The sequence below is a fragment of the Xiphophorus hellerii genome, chromosome 9, assembly GCF_003331165.1.
Source record: "Xiphophorus hellerii strain 12219 chromosome 9, Xiphophorus_hellerii-4.1, whole genome shotgun sequence".
Lineage (NCBI taxonomy): Eukaryota > Metazoa > Chordata > Actinopteri > Cyprinodontiformes > Poeciliidae > Xiphophorus > Xiphophorus hellerii.
In genome coordinates, this window is record NC_045680.1 from 3792954 (window position 1) to 3814473 (window position 21520).

The window sequence follows — 21520 nt, forward strand, 5'->3', positions numbered from 1 at the left end:
TTTAAAGCAGCTGTAAAGGGATACCCGCAGTAAAAGGACAAAGTAGATACAATTGGGTTTAAATAATAATAAAAAAAGATTATGCGGCTGATAAATTACTTTGTTTAAATTAGTAAAAAGTATGGTTAGAACAACTAGCAATACTAAAACAGTGGTCCCTGCATGTATTTTCTAGAGAATACAAAAAATTTTAAATTCAGAATGTTCAGTAACAGAAAGAGGCTAAAACCTACAAAAATAAAGCAACTTTACACTACTCTGTTATCTTTCTGTTATCTGTTTAAAAAATCTCCCTCTCTCCCTGCACAAATGAATTAGAGACAAGTCTTGACATTTCATAGGAACAGTAGGTTCCTTTTAAATGGCTTCTGACATCTCTGTCCCTTCTGTGTATTCAGATAGGCTGAAAATGGCTCACTTTAATTCAGTGAGGACAGAATCCACACCGAGGAGTACTTGTTTCAGTGTTGTTTGGTATTGCTTAGATATGGTGTATTCACTGACAGGAAAACAATTCGATTTTTGTGTTAAAGGGTCAGGAGCATTCAAACTAAAAACTGTCCAGCCAGTTTCTTGATTCATTTATCCCTACATCAGTCACTCCAGGATTGTGAGATTTTTCTTGTGCTATTTTGCAACCAAAAATCAGTAATTCAGTGGTGCCACTTTAGAAGTAGTTGCAAAGAATGTTTACGGTATTTGCGCTAATGTATGACAGTAAATGTGACTTTTGCTACTTGCCATATCAACCACAGACTATAACTTGACACCAAGTAAGAATGTGGCTGCAGTGGAAGAAAAAAAGACTTAAGGTGGAGTTGAAACCTATCTTTTTAACCATTTTGCAGAAAACTTGCAATAAACTCACAATTATGCATGACTGAGAAAAAAAATGCAGGATATCTTGATTATGCATGAATTTCCATGATCAAAGAATTGCAAAAAACTAGATGGACTACATTGTAGACATAACTGAACAGTTCTACACTAATTCAGAATCAACTTTAGAAGCTGCCTTCATTGTCAAAACTGTTGATTAGAAATAAACATACTGGTTGTGGCAGTGGTGGAGCGGTTGTTACCAGAGATATAGAATTTTCCTTAATTATTTTGTTATTTTAGAATCAAATACTGTGATTTCATTACATAAGTATTGAAACAAAAGATCGTGTGGATGTACGCCAGGGTGGTTCACTGATGACAGGTTGGATGCTTTTAAACCCTCAGATTGATCTTTTCACCTGATTTTAGTTCTTATTGGGGGATGGATGAATTTGGATCTATGGTCTTATGATGAAAACCTATTTCACATCCACACATACCGCTACACAGACAACAAACACAAGCTAACATTTGTCATGAGTCAGTGATGAGTCAGCTTAGCACTCCTACAGAACAGATTGGCCATTAATAAATCACAAAAGACATTTAACAGTGATATGGACACTCACTAGTTGTGTTAATATTTTTACTTTGTAGAATGTTTTAATTCTGTGTACAACAAGCAAATTGACTAAAACACCACATTAATAAAATTAAATCCATATAAAGCTTTAAAAAGAAATCAAATGCAGCTCTTATCTGGTTATGCAGTTTGACATGTTCCCAAAACAATTACCTTCTTTGCGAAGGGTCTTTAAAATGGATTTCTAGATAAGCCATTTTGCTATCATACAGTTTATGATGTGTGTGGATGACAGGGAGCTAGGGTACAGAAACCAAGCTTTTTCAGAAAGCTAAAGCTGACTGAGCAAATTTTGGCTTTCAAATATTTATTAGCCAGACCTCTGTCCACAAAACAATCTTAGCCAGTATTAGGTGTTAAGTGTTGTTTCTTCCTTTTTATTGTCTTAATAGTCAATAAGCATTTTGCACGAAGGCCACAAGGAGGAAAAAAACTGAATATTTATTTTGCAAAAACAGCTAGCAAGATGCAGAACATCGTCTTCCCCTTTTCCTTACAAGAAGCAATCCTTTCCTTTATGATTCTGTGTGAGGCTTTATCTATAAATTGCATAAACTAGCACATGTATGTGTGTGAGGTCAGTCTTGGAAAAACACAACTGTCTGGTTAATGTGATGTTTGCACGACACACTCCCTTTGTGCACCAACTCTGAGCCAAACCTCCAAAGTGCTATCCAATCGTGCCAGGAAAAAATCCAACAAATTAACACAGTCTATCACCTTATAAATGATTCATTTGGTTCACCACAAGTTTGACTAAGAGCAATTTAGACTTAAGTACAAATTTATTGTATAATCAAATTTATAAAACAGCTGAGTATGGAGCATTCTGGTTGCAAGTCAGAAAACAATGCAATTTGCTAGTTTTTTGGGGTGGCAAACTGTCACAATAAAACAGTTTATTGTTTACATTAAAAGTCGATTTGTATTTGTATTGATTTAATTATTTAAAACACAACAGAAACATGCTCAAAAATATATATAATTTGCTGCACTATGTGCCTCACTGGTTTAAAGAGATATAAACTGTCAGAAGTGTCAAGAAAACTTTATATTGGCCACCGTCTCTACATTTCATGTGCACAGCCAAACAGGATAAATTCAGGGACCTTCGGTAAGCTCCCTCTTTGTGAGTCAGAATTAAGACCACAAGATGCATTTGTGTTTAATTTCCAACAGGTAAGTGAAAATTTGACCTTTCTGAACCAATAATGTCATTTGAAGCATTACCTGTAATGTTTTTGCAACTGAAAGGGCCATACCATGCATTGCAGGATAACATAACAGATTTTTGTACAGAACCATCAAGGTACAAATGTCATGGATACACACACTTTACAAATACCTTAGCTGTACATAGTCATTTATTTTGTTCACAGTGATCAGCTCATGGCACTTAACAGATAACAGCTCATGTTCATTTCCATCTAAACAAAAATTCACAATAAACCATACTTATACAAAATAAAACAAAAACAAAATAGATTTAATTAGCATTTAATATTAAATGGAAATTGAATAGATGAAGTTAGTTAACCTGTCCATAAAACATTGTACGAGAAAGATGAATAGAGAACATATCTAGAGACTTTCCACACATGAATGACAATCAGGATTGCAGCCATGTGAACAGAACATGCGTGTGCATCTGTGTGTGGATTTGTCCAGATGAGACTGCTACACAAAGCTGACATACATCAGTCCCTCAGATAAAGCCTTGTTAAATCCGCCTTTCAAGTATCCCAAGAGAAAAACATGTAATTAACTGATTTGTAGAAACAAAATAATTGTGAAAAAAACATTTAAAAGAGGGAGAAATAATAGAACTGTTACGTTAGAGAAAATCTTTAACATTTCCTTTTGTTTCACGAGGATGAGCAGCAGTGTTTTCTAACCTTTTACTGAGTTAGGATCCTAAAAAATGGTATGCATTCTTGTGGATTACATGTTTCCTCCCACCAATCTAATCGCAGTTCATTTTGGTAAAAGCCAACCACAAACTCCACCTATGTGTTCACACCCAGATTATAGGTTTGGGCAGATTTCAGTTGCAGAACAAATGTCTCATCTGACGGTCTATTGTTCATTAAGAAAAGGGTTTACTGAAAACCTCCAACACATCTGTTAAGGCACAGGGTTAGAAAACAATGCTGTTAACAGATTAAACAAGAGGAAGAAGACTGAATGAAGGGCTGGTAGAGGGAGAGGCAGAAAAAGAGGGGAGAAACCACAAGATCTGGAAGCACTTAGAAGAAACACACCATCAATTCAAGTGTCACTCCCGGCAATTCTGTGTTCCTAAAGACTTATATAACCCGCAAGTTGACCAGAGCCAAACAAACACACTGGGAACAACTACTCTCACTGTGGATGTAAATAACTTGCAGAAACATGGGTAATCACCAACCTCATGTAAATACTGCAAGGAAAAGAATGTTTACGCATAATAAAAAAAATCATATCAATTTAAATGGGATTTTTTTTTTTTCAAATATTAAAAATTTTATATTCCTGTATTTTTGTGTTGTTATCGCAAGGTAATAGGAATTTAACAGGTCTGATTCAATTCAGTTTATTAAGACAGTGGCAAATAGGCACAGGTGTCATATGAAGGCACTTTACAAGACAAATCAATCCAAATATGTGTCAACTCAATCCAAAGGCAGACAGATTCAGACTCAATGAAACACATTCCAATTTCCAATTTCTTCTCCCAACAGTCACAAAAACAGATTCTTCCAGCTTGACTTACACTACATTCACATAACAGAAATTGATACTAAATTCCAATTTTGTTCATGTTGTTTGTGCTATTAATTAAATGCGACCACAATCAGACTTCTGTGTTCATTAAGCTGTTCTGTGTGAACAGCTTAAGACGCCAAAGCAACTTGCTTTCCGTTCATTCCAAAATTTTAAATTAGGTAGTTGATGTTCTAAAAAAGATGTTAAATATTTACGTGTTAAATTAGGCCTAATGATAATTATCTGAATTCCTACAGGAAGCAGACTAGGTGGAATGCAACCGATTGTGACAACAGTAATGTCAATGATTAAAGACTTAAGACTAAATTGTCCTGCCCTTCAAAGAAAGATGGTTTTTTTTTTTCAATTTGGACTTGAAAGTAAATACTAGTGAGAATCTCTGGTTAAGGTTAATGCAAGTAATCGAGTTCTAAAGTAAAACAGGGCAGCAGAAATGAGAGCATTTTTCAAGCATAGAAGCTTTGTGGATAAAACTCAGCACATTCATGTAAGCATGTAAGCTTGAACTGTGTATGCTTGTAGGAAGGATCATCGAGGGTGAAGCCTGAAGCTTGAAAACACCTCATCATCTCCACCCTCACAGGCCTCCGTTGTGATTAAACAGAACCAGAAACAGAATTTTATGGTGGATCTTTTGTAAGACTTGAAATTTTAGGGCCTGGAGAAAAAGACTGTGATGAACTAGTCTAAGAAATACAATGAGTTGCTCTACACTTTAATGAATTGTAAATCTTGTTGGAAAAGAGTAAAGAGAATCTAAAACAGTACATCTAAATTAAATACATTAGCTATACTGAAGTCAAATCTTCAAATGGACAATGGATCAGAGAGAAACATTTTCATGTTTCATGATTAGGAAAAAATCTGAGGTGAACAAACATGCTTCTGAAAGCTGTTCACGTTGACTTTAATTTTACTTTAGAAATGAAAGAAAATAAAACTGTCTGTGGAGAGGTTTGTGATTTATTTAGAGAAGATTCTAAAAAATTCTCTCTCCATGAGTCTACAAGTTTTGTCAAAGATCCCATCTGTGTGCTTTGAATGCAAACCATCAAATCAGATCAGCTGAAATTATAATATATTCTGCGGAAGATTCATGGCCTACTTAGCCTTTTTCAGATTCAGCAGGAATCTGAAAAATAAAGAATAAAGAAAGAACTATACAGTAAAAGAAAATTATTTAAAATATTTTATTTTATAACTTTCAGAATGAATTTGACCTCATTGAGAAAGCTTTACAATGCTGGTCAAAACTCCCAAACTCTCCTCTTGCCAGCATGTCATTAATTAAAATGAATACTCTTTCTTGTGAAAGCTTTTACTTCTCAGTGATTCCTCTTGAAACACCAAAGGGTTACTGGGAAAAGCTTAACTCTCTAAATTCGAAAGGAATGGGAAAAGACCTCGTTTGAAATTAAGAACATTTCAACGAGAAAAAAAACACTCGGCGGTTGAGCTCTGCCGAAGTTTTTCAAGATGTACTTTTAGTCCTTTGTGCTCCGACCTCTGCTTGTAGAATTTAGTCCTAAGGCTTTCATTTCTTGAAAATCAATTGAAGAGAATCATTCCTGACCATACAGGCTCCAGGGCCTTGTGTACTCTAACATAACAGAGGCCAAATCACAGTTAGGACCCATTATTTCTTATCTGCTTAGCTTGCCATATAGTATTGAATCATACAAATGCCAACCTGTATCGGCATAAACACTCTCCTATATTTAACAATTTTTCTATTCTCATTGGGAAATAAAATAGAAAAATCTCCCCATTCCTTCATTGAGTGGAGAGAAAAGGGTGTCAATATTTTCAAAGATCTTCTCTATAACATTGTTTTAGTGATCTAAAATCTTTTAGAGTTTATAAATTAAACTCTATAAATAGAGTTCAGTTTTTCTTTCATTTCCAGTTAAGATTGGCCATGCCTGGATACGGTGTACTGTGGGGCACACCTCTCCTAACTCACCCCAGTATGGAAAAAAAAAACAAACAGGAGTAATCACTGTGAAGAATGAATGAGGAGGAATTACTACAAGCTTTGGTTATGTCAAGCAGTATGGCAAATACCAGAGGTATTATATTATGAAGAGCAGTCTTTAAAAATAAAGCACATCTCCCAGTGAAAACATACTGTATAATGCATGTGTATTTTTAAATAAATCATACTGTTTGAAAATTACTCAAAACAAAATTAATGTATAACATTTCCCTTGTTGCTAATAAAAACAAAGAAAGCAAAAAGTGCACAGCTGACAATGCCATACATCGCCTTATAGAAGGATCTGCATACGACTGGTAGATTGTACATTATGTTTTAGTTTCCGTGATGCACAGTGTGATCTCTAGGTCTGAAATCTCCCTTCCTTTCTGTTCTGTTCACTGCTGTACTGCTCTGCTGATATGATGAAAATCAATGGGTCCTCTATTCTGTGGCGTGGTTTGATGTCTGCTAATGAAATCTTATCTGCCATGAATCATCCATCTGATAGCTGCTGGGCCAGTGGCTGACAGAGGGCTGTCTCTCCAGCTTTCTTTGTGGTCACATAAACAGAAAACCCTGAAATGTTATGGGAACGTTCTGATTTACCAACAAAAATATGTTGAGTGTTAAAAGGAAACATTTGTGAAAAAAATGCCATTGGAATGACAAATATGTCATCTCAGAGTTTTTGTTGTTATTTAATGATAAACCCAGGATTATGGTTTGTTCACAACTGTAATCAACATGAAAATCGATTTTATCATTTATGTTACTCTCAAGAATTTAACAATAAGTTGAAAGACAAAAACATAATAAAAGTGTGTCGAACAAAGTTAAGCCAGTGCAAGTCTAGCATTGTAAAAAGCGTAAACTATAAAGCAATTCAGAATTAAGCATCAAGTTATAATTCTCTTAAACACCGACTTAAAACACTGACGAGATTTAATGCCAGCAGCATAAGCATCTAGAATGACCATGTATGAAAATGTATCCGTAATTTGAACAAAACAGAAACAGAATACTCTAAATGCCCCACTGTAAAGCCAGTGTTTCTCAGTTTAATAGTATCTGAAAATAAGTTATGTAAGTGTTCCACAAAGAACTAAATGTCTCATTTTTACATTATATTCCAAATCCAATACTCAACACCTGTCTCACTCTTAGTCATAAACCTTTTCAGGATCCCATTATTTCTACATCTCTCGAGCCATCCAGTATCAACCTAAACTCTGCTAATCTCTTCCTGTAGCTCTGTCTGTGCGTCACCCTGCCAGTGCATCCTCAGCTGATTGAAAATGACATCTGTTTGCACTGGTATGGCTCGTAGCCATGCAGTCCAAATAGACATGCAGCATTCAACCCTGACAAGTCCACAGGGTTGGCAAAGAGGGGATTTATCACACATGCACTGATGAAAGCAAAAGCTCTTCTTCTAACAAGTTTTGAGCTAAAGCTGACATTAATGAATGTATGAATGCAAATATCTATGAAAGGGTAAATAATCAAATAGCAGAGTCCTTAAAAGACATGAGGAAAAATGTGAGAAAAGGTGAGTGTTCCAGGAAATACATTGTAGAACAAGATTTATTCCTGGTGATTGAAAGATAAACAAGAAAACTAGAAAATATTTAAGCAGATTAGTAAAATGAGTTCACACTTGAACTATTGATTGACTAATTGGATTAATCTTTTACAACCCACACAGAAAAAAAGAAAAAAAAAACATTTTAACTGTTCTCATTTTAATCATATGTCAAGTAGTTAGGCCAAGCAGAATGAGCTTTTGAGATATGCACATCATGTACAAAATTAAATTAATATTATATGACAAATGCCACCACTTTTTGATTTTAAAGCCAGAGCTGTTAGCTCAATCCAGCCGTCAATTTCCGACAGATGGATTGACATAAGCAATTGTTATATAAAGAGATGGTAACAAAATATGACATTCTGCTTTATATTTTTAAGTCTATCTCCCCACAGATATGAAAAAACACCCCAGATCAAGACCATAAAATGATGTGAGTCAACAAAAAGAAGGCCTTTGATGATGAGTTTCTCCTTTTCTGGCCTTACTTCCCCCAGGGGATTTCACGCACTCATAGATACTCCTTATGCCGCTTACTTGCTTGGAGATTTCACATCACCAACCATCGTTCTCTTAACTCTACTAGTTCTCAGGTTGTTTCCCCTCCACCTCTCCAGGGAGTGGATGTATAAAACACTTTTCTCTCATCCATCCTCTGTAGCTCTGTCCTGAGTCAGTTGTTTTTCTGTGTTGGTTTTTACTCCGAAATTGAATACAGTGTCTATTCCTCTGAGCTGTATGCCACTTTGAATATGGCTGTTCAATGTGCTTACAGTGAGATTAAAGAAGACCTAATCATTTGAGTAGACATAATAATCTGAATTGACTCAAATCTGATGTAAAACTCATGTTGCGGCTGTTTCAACATTATAAACCAAAATGTTTTAATTTTAACTGACTAGTCCAGTCAAGACCTAAAACAACATAATAAGTACACATGCCAGTCTTTGTAATAGTTATAGGTATATGACCCAAACAGTCATGGGGGGGTCACGAGAGGTCCCACAGCATTTGAAGCAAAATTTGAGGGCTTTCATAAAGCAACTCAATATATCAAATTGTAATAATCACTGCATTGTTCTCCACTTGTCTAGATCATAGAGTATGATGGAAAAAGATGCCTTTTATTCAAAATTTATTAGAATATCAAGGCCTGGTTAAATTTGTTTGGAAACCTTGTGTTCTCATGAAATAAAACTTGGTACTTGGTGTCAAAGGAACACCACATACAAAGTGGAATATTGGGGAGGTAGTTTTATGATATGGGGATTCTTTTCTTCACATGGAACAGTTTTTTGTCAAAATGGATGAATATCAATCTTTTAATTTAACACAATCTGTGGACTCAACTGATGGGGGCTGTGGACAAGATGTGTCCTCACGACTTGGAGAACTTTTGCAACTTTTGCATCGAAAAAAGGGTTAAACATAAACACACAAGTAAGTCTCATCGTTGTCGCAGGCAGTGACATTTTCGTACAGTACCACGAAGGAGGCCCAGGCATGGTGTGGTTTTAAGGGTCACTTGTACAATGGAAACAGACAAAATAGGATACCAGCCCCTGTTGTACCCCTAAGTAGAAACAAGGCACAACAGACTGCTCTCTTAAGTCATTATATATGTGACATAAGTTTCAAAAAATTATTTAGCATGGTCTCAATTGCTACTTCATAAAAACCTGGAATGATACAAAAAGTGAGCAGACTGTTGAGATCCACTGTATTTGGCCAGTTGAATGACCTTTTACTGCCCTGCATAATCTTGATCTAGAGTTTAGTGCCTAAGATGCCAAAACTCAGAGTGGTGAGAATAATAGAAAAGAAAGATGAACGATTAAATGAATCACAAACTATATTTACAGGTATATTTTACATAAAAATCCCAGATACATTTTCTCAGGCCGACACCCCTAAACTGTTAACAGTATTAAACAAATCATTCAAATATGGCACTGAAATAAATGTAATTACTTTCTTTTAGCCAACACTGTTTTTGGATGCAGTCAGTAGGGACTCTCCTTGTTGTCTTGTCATTAACCAGATTAACACAAGGACACCCACAGTTACATCAAAGTGATGACACAGTTGCTGCAGCAACAGCAGCTGCAGCACCAGAGCTTTTTTCTTAGTTTATAAATAAAGCCACTGATGGGATATTAAATTAGGCTAAACATTTATGAGTGGAAATAACCAACTACTCTGACTGCAGCATGGCAGAGAGGCGACTCAGACTGAAAACAGCACCCTCAATCTGTTGGGATTAGTGATCTGCATTGCTTCCTGTTTTTATCCAATTAGCCACGTGTAAAATCTTTACTCAGATATAAAAGTCCACCATTAAAGATGCGGATAACCCTAACTCAAGGAATATTAAAACTCAAATTTATTCGCATTCTTGATATGTCTAAAGCAGGGACCAGCCAAAAGCACAAATTTTAAAACTGTATAATCCTCTGACAACACTGTTTTTTCCAAGATGAATGTCATACATCACTCATAAAAACAGTCAGATTATGCCATAGAAGAACTTCATCTTCCCCCAGCTGCCAGTGGATTACACAAACATGTCTGTTTATCTGGCTCTGAATCTTGGGCATCGTTACATAAGCATGCCAGTGTATGCATAAGTGGGTGTGTGTGCATAGAGGAAAGAAAGATGAATTTGGACAGCTTTTTGTGCTGTGACTGGGAATAAATATGGTGGTAGCAAAAAGTAAATTCATTTCTTATTCTGTCCTTCACCTCCCCATCTTCCTAATCCCTGCTGTCAATCATCCAGATTGTTGGTAAATCCATTCAAAGGTACAGTTATATCTGAACACCTTGGCTTTCCTTTGTGTTGCCTATGCTTTTTTGCAAAGTCACGCAAATGTTCGACTGAAAATGTGTTAGCATATGTGTGCACACTTGTGTTATTAGGAAAATCCAGTGACTCATACAGACACTGAAGCACCTACGTCAGAGCAGTCAATCAGCTTTCTATCCTTTCAGCGTATTTCACTTAAGAGCGTCTACAGCAAATTTGTCATGATACTGTAATTAGGCTAAGGTGTCATTAAATTGAACACATATTAATTTAACATGTACTAAGACAGAAATTTCTTGAGCAAAAAAAAAAAAAAACCCTGCTGCTGCCAAAATTTCCATCCACATGTTTTCACTTTATTTGGGCTTGAGTATCCCAAAGCTCCCATCACACAGTTTCCTAACATGTACGCTACTGTACTGAAAACATGCTACCAGGATGTAGCTGTAAGGAAATGAAGAGAATTTTGTAGACTATCACCTGTCATGTTTTTACAGTATGTGTCCTTTTTTTTGGATCATGTTGTGGAATTCACAGTATTCTGCTACGTAAGAACAAGGTAACAAGGTTACTTTTGCCTTAATGTCATCATAAGTGGGACTGAAATTCCAACATTTTAAGTACCCGCAAGTAGTCACAAACTGATTTCATCACACATCAATCAGAAAACAAGGCAGTTGTCACTTTTACTTTCAGTTTTAAGCATTCAGCATGTCGAGGTGAGAGAATCTCACCTCACCATGCAGATAGTATAGTGTAAGATGAGAGAGTCTGTCACCTTCCTGCATTGTTTTTAAATTGCAGTTTCGTAGATTTTGTAGCAGTGGTGGACATGTACAGTATACATATAGTGTGAGAGCTGCAAATCGCATATGGAAGGGTTATTTTCATATAAGTCTCACTTTTCCAGCAAAGCAAAAGACAAATATGCAATGTGATGATGGTCATATTATTTGTAAAATGGAATAAAGGAAAAAAATAACCATGGAAGCAAAATTTTTGTATCATAGTTTAGCAATGAAAATGGCATTTTTCTAATAAAACTGCTGAGGTTGAGCTTGGATATAAACTATGTTACGTTAAGTGAGTTTTACTTTGTTCTGTTTGATCTCATCAAACCATTTCTTCAAGGTAACAGAAAGCAATTTCAAATGTATCTCATAATATCCATGTTTGGACTTTAATTGGCATGTAAATAATCATTTATTTTGAATTATAGAGAGCTTCTAGCACAGTAGTGTTTAAAAGTTGATAAGGAATGAGTTGCACCTCTGGGTTCATTTCAATAAATCAAATACGAATTTATTCAGCAACAAATTAAAACGTGTAGGTTAAAGTGAAAAAATGTGCACACAAGGAGCCCGTCAGTTGCTTGATTAGAGAGGCATGAGTCAGAGGTAAAAATCAGACAGGTGAAATAGCAGAATGAGCAGATTGAACCTGCAGACATGCTTAGTGACAAAGTGTCTATTTTTTCCTCTAGCTTGGAAAAAATAGACACTCAATTTACTTTGTACTGAGCCACTTCAGCAGTCGTTTGTCCTCATCCACTTTGCCTCATCATTGTGCCACATTGCAGCTTAAGAAATTAGGGGAAAACTAACTATGTCATGTGGCAATCCCTACTTCCCAAATAACATTAAAAAGAATATTATACAATATTATACAAGCATATCTGGCTCCTAAGAAGCAAATTACAGACAACAGCCAGGAGACATCATGCACTGCTGTGGAATCTACTAGCCACTGAAATTAGAGACAAAAACATTTTGTGTCAATTTTAGCATCCATTTGCAAACTAAGACCTTAATTTGACTTTTTTACAGTATTAAGAAGCCGGGAAGGAAAATTATTAGGGCAAATTAATGTGTCTTTATCAAGGTTTTTATTTGATATAGTCATAATTATTTGAAAAACACTTAGGGGTTGTTAATTTATTTCAAAAAAGCAGCCCAAGCGCAGGCATGTTTAACTCAAAACAACAGAAAGCGATACTTATGAAAGCTCCTTTCCACAAATTCACAAAGCAGAATTTATTAATTTCTGTATTTTTAAAAAAAAAAATCTATTTCAATAACAAAATTATTACATGTATAATAGATCAGCTACTCCCGAGTCTTTTTGCTCAGTTTTACTATAAGCCAAAAATAATGGAGATAAATTCTTCTATGACTACAGACGTAAAGACTGCAAAGGAGTCCACCATATGGCTCTCTACTTTGCTACAGTCCAGTCAAAGGTTTATCCAACCTCTGTGAGACGGTTTAATTCCAATCACTGGTAACTAGGATTAACAGGACTATGTGTCTAAAGCCCAAGAAGTGTATGTCGTAGGCCATACTATTTCAAACAATCTGAAAAATGTTCAAAGTAATCAGCATTCTGCCAACATGCTAGTTTTTCTATTGTTTGAGTGTTATCAGTGTTGAGACTAGACTTAAGTTTCTTCTTTTGGTAACTACACAGGAAATGCCAAAGGGTCATTAGAGATTAGAAGGCTGTTCCGCTCAAAACATAAACATGGACAAATATGTAAAGTGTAGAGTCGGGTTTTGGCTCTAGGAATCAGAAGTATACGTTTTAACTTGATTTGTTTTCCTCTAAAGAAGATCACACTGGCAGTTAATGGATTTGGATTAAACCTACATTATTTGGACTAAGACTATTCACCCAACCATTTCCAACACTCATCCAAATGTTATAAAGCACAAAAAACATTTTAATTTATTATTGCCCAAAAGGAAAGTTAAAGAGTTATTTTTTATGGGGAGAACAGTAGGGAATATAAGGATTTCCTATCTTAAGGGCCAAAGTGAAATACCCACATATTCTGTTTTGCAAAGTAAAATATGATGCCCAAAACAAAGATCCGAACAATTTATAGCATGTGGGAATGAAACTCACAGCATCTACTGTTCTTAGCATGTGCTGTAAAAAGATCTAAATCACTGAAAACAGACACACATCTCATCTGCTCTCATCTACTGTCTTTCAAGCTAAAGCAGAGAGAATGGGAAAAGAAAATACACTAGCGGCATGCTTAGACTTGAATGATGGCAGCAGTACTTAAAATTTCTAAATACTTTTTCAGGTATACAAGTCCAGAAATAAAAAAACAGAGTTGCATCAGTATTTTATTATAAAACGACTACAGTTTCATGGCACTTTTAGTGTTGTACTCAAGTGTTTATTTTTGTTCAGTTTGATGGATGTGAAGAATACCTCAACTTCAGTCCCTTGGACAACTTAGAAAATCAAAGGGAAGACTACCGGAAAGCAGTTGTCCAGGAGACAGTAAATGACACTTGCTGCAAGAAGGGTAAGCCTAAATAAAGTAGTTTGTTTGCTGAGTGCTGTAGACCAAACTTCGTCACTGGATTTCTTCAAATCCAGGCCGTATCGAGTGACAACATTTTTCAAGACAAAATTAATTTATTTCCCACAATCGAAACGGAAAGAAGTAGGTTTGATGCATCCATTTGACTGTTCGTGCCGACTCAAAATTATCAGCTCGGTGTGGCGTACAAAACAGCGTGATGCGAACACTGTTTCCTGCTGAGCAGTTTCCTGTGTGAATCAACGCGTCACTGAGCATGCAGTGGTAAAAAGTGACCTTTGTGTGGGCATGTTCGGCAGAGGTTCACATTGAGTCTTCATAGAGCATGCGCAGACGTCTGAGGAGTGAAGTACACCAGAGTATGTCGGGGCCTTATTCAACAGGTTGTTAATTCACCAAAGTGTGAGTGAGTTAGTTAATGCCATCAACCTTGCTTAGCTGGTCGTGAGAAGTAGAGTGGTTAAAGCTTTTCTTCTGCCTACATCTTCTAGAATGTTGTGCGGTTCTGGATCAGAGTTTAGTGAAATTATTAACACTCTATCAGATGTGTTTTCTATTAATATTGATGACGTGTCTATCGCAATAGATATAGTTATTGTTTTGTCGCCCAGACCAAAGTGGCACAGAATTCAAGTTGTTCAACATTTACAGTGATGTTTCCATAATCTGTCATGTTTTAGGGAGACATGCCATCTTATGGTTTTGATCCAATGCGTTTTCATAGTCACCGCTGCTGTCTACCAGGTTAAATCACTTCCTTTTTCCCTCTGATGACAACACAGAGATGCTGATTTTATTTTGCTGCATGACTTGGAACCTGCCAACAAAGCCTGTAGCTTAATGCCCAATTTATTGACTACAATATCACTGTGCATGATTAATGAGCAAACTGGCCTGAGGTAAACCCCAAAAGGCACGTTTTGACTATGATACAAAACCTTCTTTCCCCTGAACCCTCTTTTGGCTGGGCTTTTGTTTGTTAGCAGTCCAATTGTGACGTCCTAGTGAGTGGTAACTCCACCCATGAGAGCAGTGTTGACTGAGGTTTCACTTAGAGATATGGTAAAAAGGAATCCATTGCTATATAGTTTTTCAGCAAAAAAAAAATATATATATATATAACCACTGATTATGTCCCTAATAAATGTTATAACGTACCGTATGTTGTGTCACTACAAGCTTCAAGGAAAGGTGCAACTGAAGCAAATTTTAAAGGGATTTTGTCAATGCAAACCATTGTTACTTATTACTTTAGGCAACAGAACACAGCTATAAAAGCAATATGTGCTTTCTTAACATCTCAGATGTGCTACATTAGATCACCTCAATGCTGCCCTGATGCAGTAATTTATGCTAAAGAAGCCTGGACTAAGCACTAAGTGCATATCATACATAGTACATAGGCTTTCTTTTTATTTGGGGGACTTTTACGTATTATCTGTTTTTCTTTGGTGTTATTCATTTATCTAATTTTCTAAGAAATTCAGTTATGGGTAATAATTAACTCTCAGCTAACAGAAATAAACACAAAGTCCTGGAAACCCACGAACGGAATTTATATGTATTTCACTTTTTGATTTAAATCGTTCAAATACACAACTTTGAACTATTATTCTGATTTACTGTGATGCACTTCTATGAAAATAAAAGAAATTCTGTCAAGAGACAGCAGAAAAAACCCTTCCTAAGTAAAGTAATAGCTAACTTTAAGATGAAATAGTTAAAACAACTCCCCCTTTAAGCAGCACTTGTGTACAAGAAACTCAGGTTGCTAATTTCTATCAAATTCTCCGCACCTTAGAAAAATACGCAGTTAAATTGACATTACTTAAAGATAGGATAACATTATGCCTGTTTTCAGTATTGCTTCATCTCACAGTGTGCAAGCACTAAAACACTGATATGCCAAGATTCCATCAGATTTTGTTAATTGTTAAACCCCATCCAGTCAGAAATAATTTGCAGAGATAACACTGCTGCATTATCTTGTTATTGTGATAAAAGTGCCCAATATCTTTCTTGCATTTCTCCAGATCACGTCTTTAGGAAAAGAGATGGTAATCCCAACTACCAGCATGAGGATGATCACCTCTACTGATCTTAATTACAATTAAGTAACCCTCCCACATCTTCTACCCTCGTGTGTCAGGAAGAGACAGTCATGCTGGCAGTGGCGCTGGGCTTTAAAAAGCAGAGCTAGCCAGGATTAGCATCCAATTTTAACACCTGAACGTAATCCTGCCCTAACACACTCTATGTTAAGCTTGTACTAGCTTTGCTAATGGAAGGAAAGCAAATGCAAACAGTGCTTTTTACCATCACATTTGTTACTTAACCTGGGGCTTGACGTAATGCAGACAGTGAAAGGACAGCTCACTTGCCGGAGGAGAAGAAACATTAAATAAGGTCACTGATCTCTTTGGTGATCAAATTGGAAAGATCTGTATTTGAAATATGTCCTTAATTATCAACTTTATTTTTATTAAAAATTGTGTTCAACATTTCAAATATTTCAAACTCTGTATTTGGTAATAAAAACATTTCTAATACAGCAAGATCCAATTTTAACCTTTAAAACACAACCGTCATCAGGAGGAAATAATACATGACTAACAAGTTCAAACCTTAACTACTCTCTATTGTGCTGCCACTGAACCTCTGAATGCACATTTATCAAGACTCTCATGCAGCGCTGACCAAATATATTAATTCCACTGAAAACCTGCAAATGACCACTACCTAAAATAATAAAATTTTTAATTGCAGTATTATAAAGGACATTAAACTATTGTGAATTTAATGTGAAAAAATTAACATTAAGAAATAACAGTTTTTAATGAAGTTACCAGTGGCACATTTGTAAACATAATTTGTAAGTAGATTTTAAGATTAAACTTCTTATATAGAGACCTTAACAATCAAGCTCCATCATACATCAAAGATCTGATTGTTCCATACAATCCTAACAGAGCATTTCACTCTCAGATTGCAGGAGTAGTGGTGGTTCCTAGAATTTCTAAAAGTAGACATTGGGAGGCAGATCTTTTTGTTCTCAGGCTCTTCTCCAATGGAACCAGCTCCCAAGTTTTACTCCATGAGGAAGACACCCTGTCTACTTTTAAGTCTAGGCTTAAAATGTTCCTCTTTGATAAAGCTTATTGTTAAAAACAGCTTCCCCCAGTCGTTGGACAAGTGGGGAGTAATGGACGGTAGATTGTCAGCCTTATGTTTTCTCTTTTTTTCTCTCTCTCCATCAAAGGTCTGGCATTCTACTGATAACGTTCAACAGGCTTTTGAATCATTTTGCCAATAGAGTCAATGGCACCATGCAACCTAACTAGTTTCCCAGGGTTTTGTAGGAGAAACAGGCCTACACCATCACAGATTCATCACCATGCCTAACAGATCTCATTGGAAAAGAAAAGGTTTTACCATTAGCATTTCTTTCTTGGCAAAGAGGTTCTGATTGTCATTGCATGTCTTTGCTGCAGTTCACTAACCAGTAAGTTTTAAAGAATTGTTTTATTGCTATTACCATCTTCTTAACTTTATAGAAAGATAAACGTGGATCCTCTTCCAACATTGTGGTTAGTTGCTAATAGAAACAAGCAGTGCATTTCCCTCAGGTATATCCTTAACCCTCGAGCGGTCTTAAGAGACAGGGTCCATTGGATAGCTTTTTACCCTGTGCGTGTCCCAGCAGGACCTGACTGACCCTGCATGGGCTTTTACGAGTTTTTTTTTTTACATGGTTTCAGAAACTTACAGGTTGACGAGAAATGCCCACCTGTAACCTGTATCGCTCCCCTGCTGTCCTGCTATAACATCTGTCACGCTCCACCTGAGCATAGTGCTAAGACTGTGGGAGGGCTAAAGTCATGGATTACTTAAAAGTCCTAGAAATACTTGACATAAAATTTTACAGTATGCTTGAAGATACCAAGAATTGTGCCACTGTTGAGTTTATTACAAATATTTGTTTTAATAAGGTTGGATTTTTATAACTTTACAGTTTGAGACTATACTATAGCAATAATTGCTATTTACAAACGTTAAAGATATGTTAATATATACCACCTGGCCAACACTTCATGCACTTCCAAATAAACATGGCTAAATGTATGTGTAAATGTAATATTAAAAATAACCTCAAAAAGTAAATTTGTGAAAAATGAACCGGAACTTTAGGAATACTTTTGAAAATCTCATTCTGAAAATCTCCCAGGATTTCTTTCAAGACAATAAAGGAGGAGGAAGCAGTTGCATCCTCTAATTTCTAAATATACAGACACAGATGCACGCTTCGATACTTCATGCTAATAAAATTCATCTAATTGGCAGAGTACAGCTCTGGGTTCATTAATATTACTAAATCAACTTGAATTAAGAATCTAGAGTTGCTTGAAACATTGAAACAGATGGTGAACACTAGTAATGATGTCCTCTTTTACAAACTGTTTGATTAATACTTTTTTTGCATTTTTCTGTGCCAAAATGTTTTCATGAAGTTTTAGATATTTTAAGGTTGCTTAAATAATAAAATAATTTTGACACCAGAATTTTGTTCTGGGGATATTAACAGAAATTGATCACTGATTCTCAAATTTATTAATAAAAAAGAGTAAAGGAAACAGATGGATGGAGGGCTTCATTTCCCAGCTGCAGAACCATAGGGATTCATACTAATATCACCGGCCTACCCCTGGTGATGTCATCAATTAAAGAGATATGATCCTAAAACTACATTCAAATCCCTAACAATGGCAAAGGCGAAGGGCAAATTATACCTTAAAATTCATATCCTGATACAGATGCAACATTCTCGTAACACCACCGTGTTAAATGTGCCAGTGGTATGAACACATAGCAGAGACAGGGTGAGCACATCATACAAAGAGAATTTATACAAGTAAGCCAGATGGGCACATAAGCTGTCCAGCACAACAAATCCAAATAATCCTCCATGATGGGAAGTGGCAAAAAGGAGTAGGGGGGTACTCCAACATATGCGGACATACTCGCTAAGGTACAAGCTTCAATTAGCCTCGCCATTGTGCCTCTATCATAAACATTCAGTGGCTGTGCCCTTTTCTAAGAATAACATGCAAGTCACTGAAATGTGCACTTAAAATAAGAGTGGCTGATGACATTTGAACCTCCCAAACATAGCAGATGAAGCACAGTAGGACAAGGGCATAAAGAAGGATTACCCTATATATACATATATATATATATATATATATATATATATATATGAATGGGTGGTGGGGTGGGATGGGGAGTCCATAGCATAATAAAAAATTAGAATAAAAACAGCTTACCTTCCATCATGGTTGCAGATTTGCATTCCTCTATTTCCAAAGAGCCTGAAATGAAAGCAGGAGGCACGGGGAGGGGGACAGGAGAAGAAGCCCCCGGTTACAGATATTCAGTGGAACTGATGGGCAGCAAAGCAGCTGCAAGCTCGTGGATAACGCCCTGGCTAACTGTGAGCCTCCAACAATCCCAGACGCTGCCTGTCAACTAGCTCGAAAGGAAGAGAGGAAGAAAAAGAGAGGAGAGAGGAGGGGTAGGGGCTAGGCTAGCTGTCCATTAAGCCATGGATGCTTCTACTGCTGCTGCTGTGGCTCTAGCCTACACGCAGAAGAGGATGCTGAGCGGTGGGGAAAAAGCCAACTGAAGGAAAAAGAGGCAGGGAGGGGAGGCGGAGAACAGACTGGGAGGGAGGGAGGATTGTGTGTGTGTGTGTTTTTAACGAGGGGCAACAGCGTTGAGGAGGGACACAGGCAGTGTGCTGAGGTCACAGATGACCTCAGCCAATCTCTGTAGCTCTCTGCAAAGTCACATGGCTTACAGCTAGAATCTCCTGACACCACAGCTCAAAAGGGACGCTGCATTAACCAACTCAGTTCCCTGACAAATAAGTATCGGCATACACTGCATAAGCACACATTTACAAAGGCACAGAGGAGAACTGAAAAGCAAAAAGGCACGTACAATTAAAACCAACAATAGGCAAATGTGGTAAACAAACACAGAATCACCCCTCCTCACCACCCTACCTTATGTCAGTGCAGTGAGTCAACCGTACCATGCAGAGAATGGCATTATTTAGTCACACACAGGATAATATGGAAGTGACTACCCATTTTGAGAACAGTCGTGCACTCATTACTGCAGAAAAATATTTACCCTACACTGTCCTGTGTAGTGACTATTTCTGTAGTAGCAGATTCTGCCTGTCCTGCCCTGCATGGAATACCTCTGTGGTTTCACTCTGCCCTCTCTCTCTCTCTCCTCCCCCCTTCGATTCACTCAAACCTCCGCCCTGCTTCACTCTGCAGCCTTTTTTACTGTCACCGTGCTCACCAAGCTGCACTGGGAGCAGGATCGATCTGTGTGACGTCAAGGCAACGCAGGCTACAGCTGCAACCAACAAGCACAAAGGACTGACAGCAGCCCAGCCTCCGGAAAGGGGTGTGTGCTCGTGTTTGTCTAAGTACTCATTAACTGTCTATGACAGGGTAAAATGAGGCATGTGAATGAGTACATACAGACATGCACAAAATGTAGTGGTGACAGCAGTGTCTGTAATAAGTTACAATATATATTTTTTATGACATCTACATTTCATAAAAACAATTAGATGTTTTGTCCTGAATGTGAGATTTTTTTCCTTTAAACATACTAGTACACTTACTACTAAATGTTCTAGTTTTAAATTCAAACATTACAAGTAAATTGTAATAAGTAGCATAAAAGTCTATTATTGACACGTAAAAAACACGTCAATAATAATGTCGGTTAATGGAATTTAAATAAATGGAAACATTTTTATCTAGGCTTCCTTTACATTTTCCATAACATTTTCTGTTTTTTCAGTCGTGATCTCTGTGTAGATAGATATAGTTAGCAACACTGAAAACTTATGTTGTGTTTGCACAACTTGTGTGCATGCATTATGGCGAGACAAAAAAAACTAACTGGTTATTCGAGATTATAAAAATGTTTGTAATTTGTTCTACCACAATCGTGTGCATCTGTCTAAAAATATTTTAAACTGTTGAAGCTAACACTGACTTTAATTTAATGAGAATACATGTGACAGGACTAGAATTTAATTCTTCTAAATATCTTTAGTTGTGGGTGAGGGGGGACATATATGTACTGTACAATCTGGAGAATAAGTAGACTGGCACTATTCAGCTAATGCTGTGGAAACAGAGCTTTTATCTAAAAGCTATGGTTGCACATGTATGTATGATATACATACCAGGATATGTATATCCATTGCTGCAAAGGATATGTTGCAAAGGTTTACAAAAAACAAGGCACTGTAAAACAAGGCATTATAAAGATAGCAATGGCTTCTGCCAAAAGAATTCATAAATATGGGTGACATCAAGGTGAAAAGTTATTTACAAAAAAGCATTTACTGATCCCTAAATGTGGATAAAAAGATTTTATAAAATGGGCAAACCAAGCCTCCAATTCAACATTTCTCTGGGCTTAAAAACACCAATGACAGACCAACCAGAAAAAGACATGTCCATGCAGAACCTGAAATAAATGCAACTCTT

At 36.6% G+C, this 21520-nt stretch overlaps 1 protein-coding gene across 7 annotated transcripts in view; it reads right to left on the reverse strand.

The window, feature by feature from the left end:
* sgip1a (SH3GL interacting endocytic adaptor 1a) overlaps nt 1-20198 on the reverse strand; it is a 57548-nt gene extending 37350 nt beyond the window's left edge. For 4 of the 7 annotated variants that reach the window (XM_032571599.1, XM_032571602.1, XM_032571601.1 and 1 more), the window contains exon 1: nt 19262-19681. In XM_032571599.1, the coding sequence (XP_032427490.1) occupies nt 19262-19271 (10 nt within the window). In that variant the 5' untranslated portion in view covers nt 19272-19681. Of the gene's footprint in view, nt 1-19261; nt 19682-20002 lie in introns of those variants that run through there. The other 3 variants (XM_032571598.1, XM_032571600.1, XM_032571603.1) reach the window with 3 other exon arrangements.
* Between the last annotated feature and the right edge of the window lie 1322 nt (nt 20199-21520).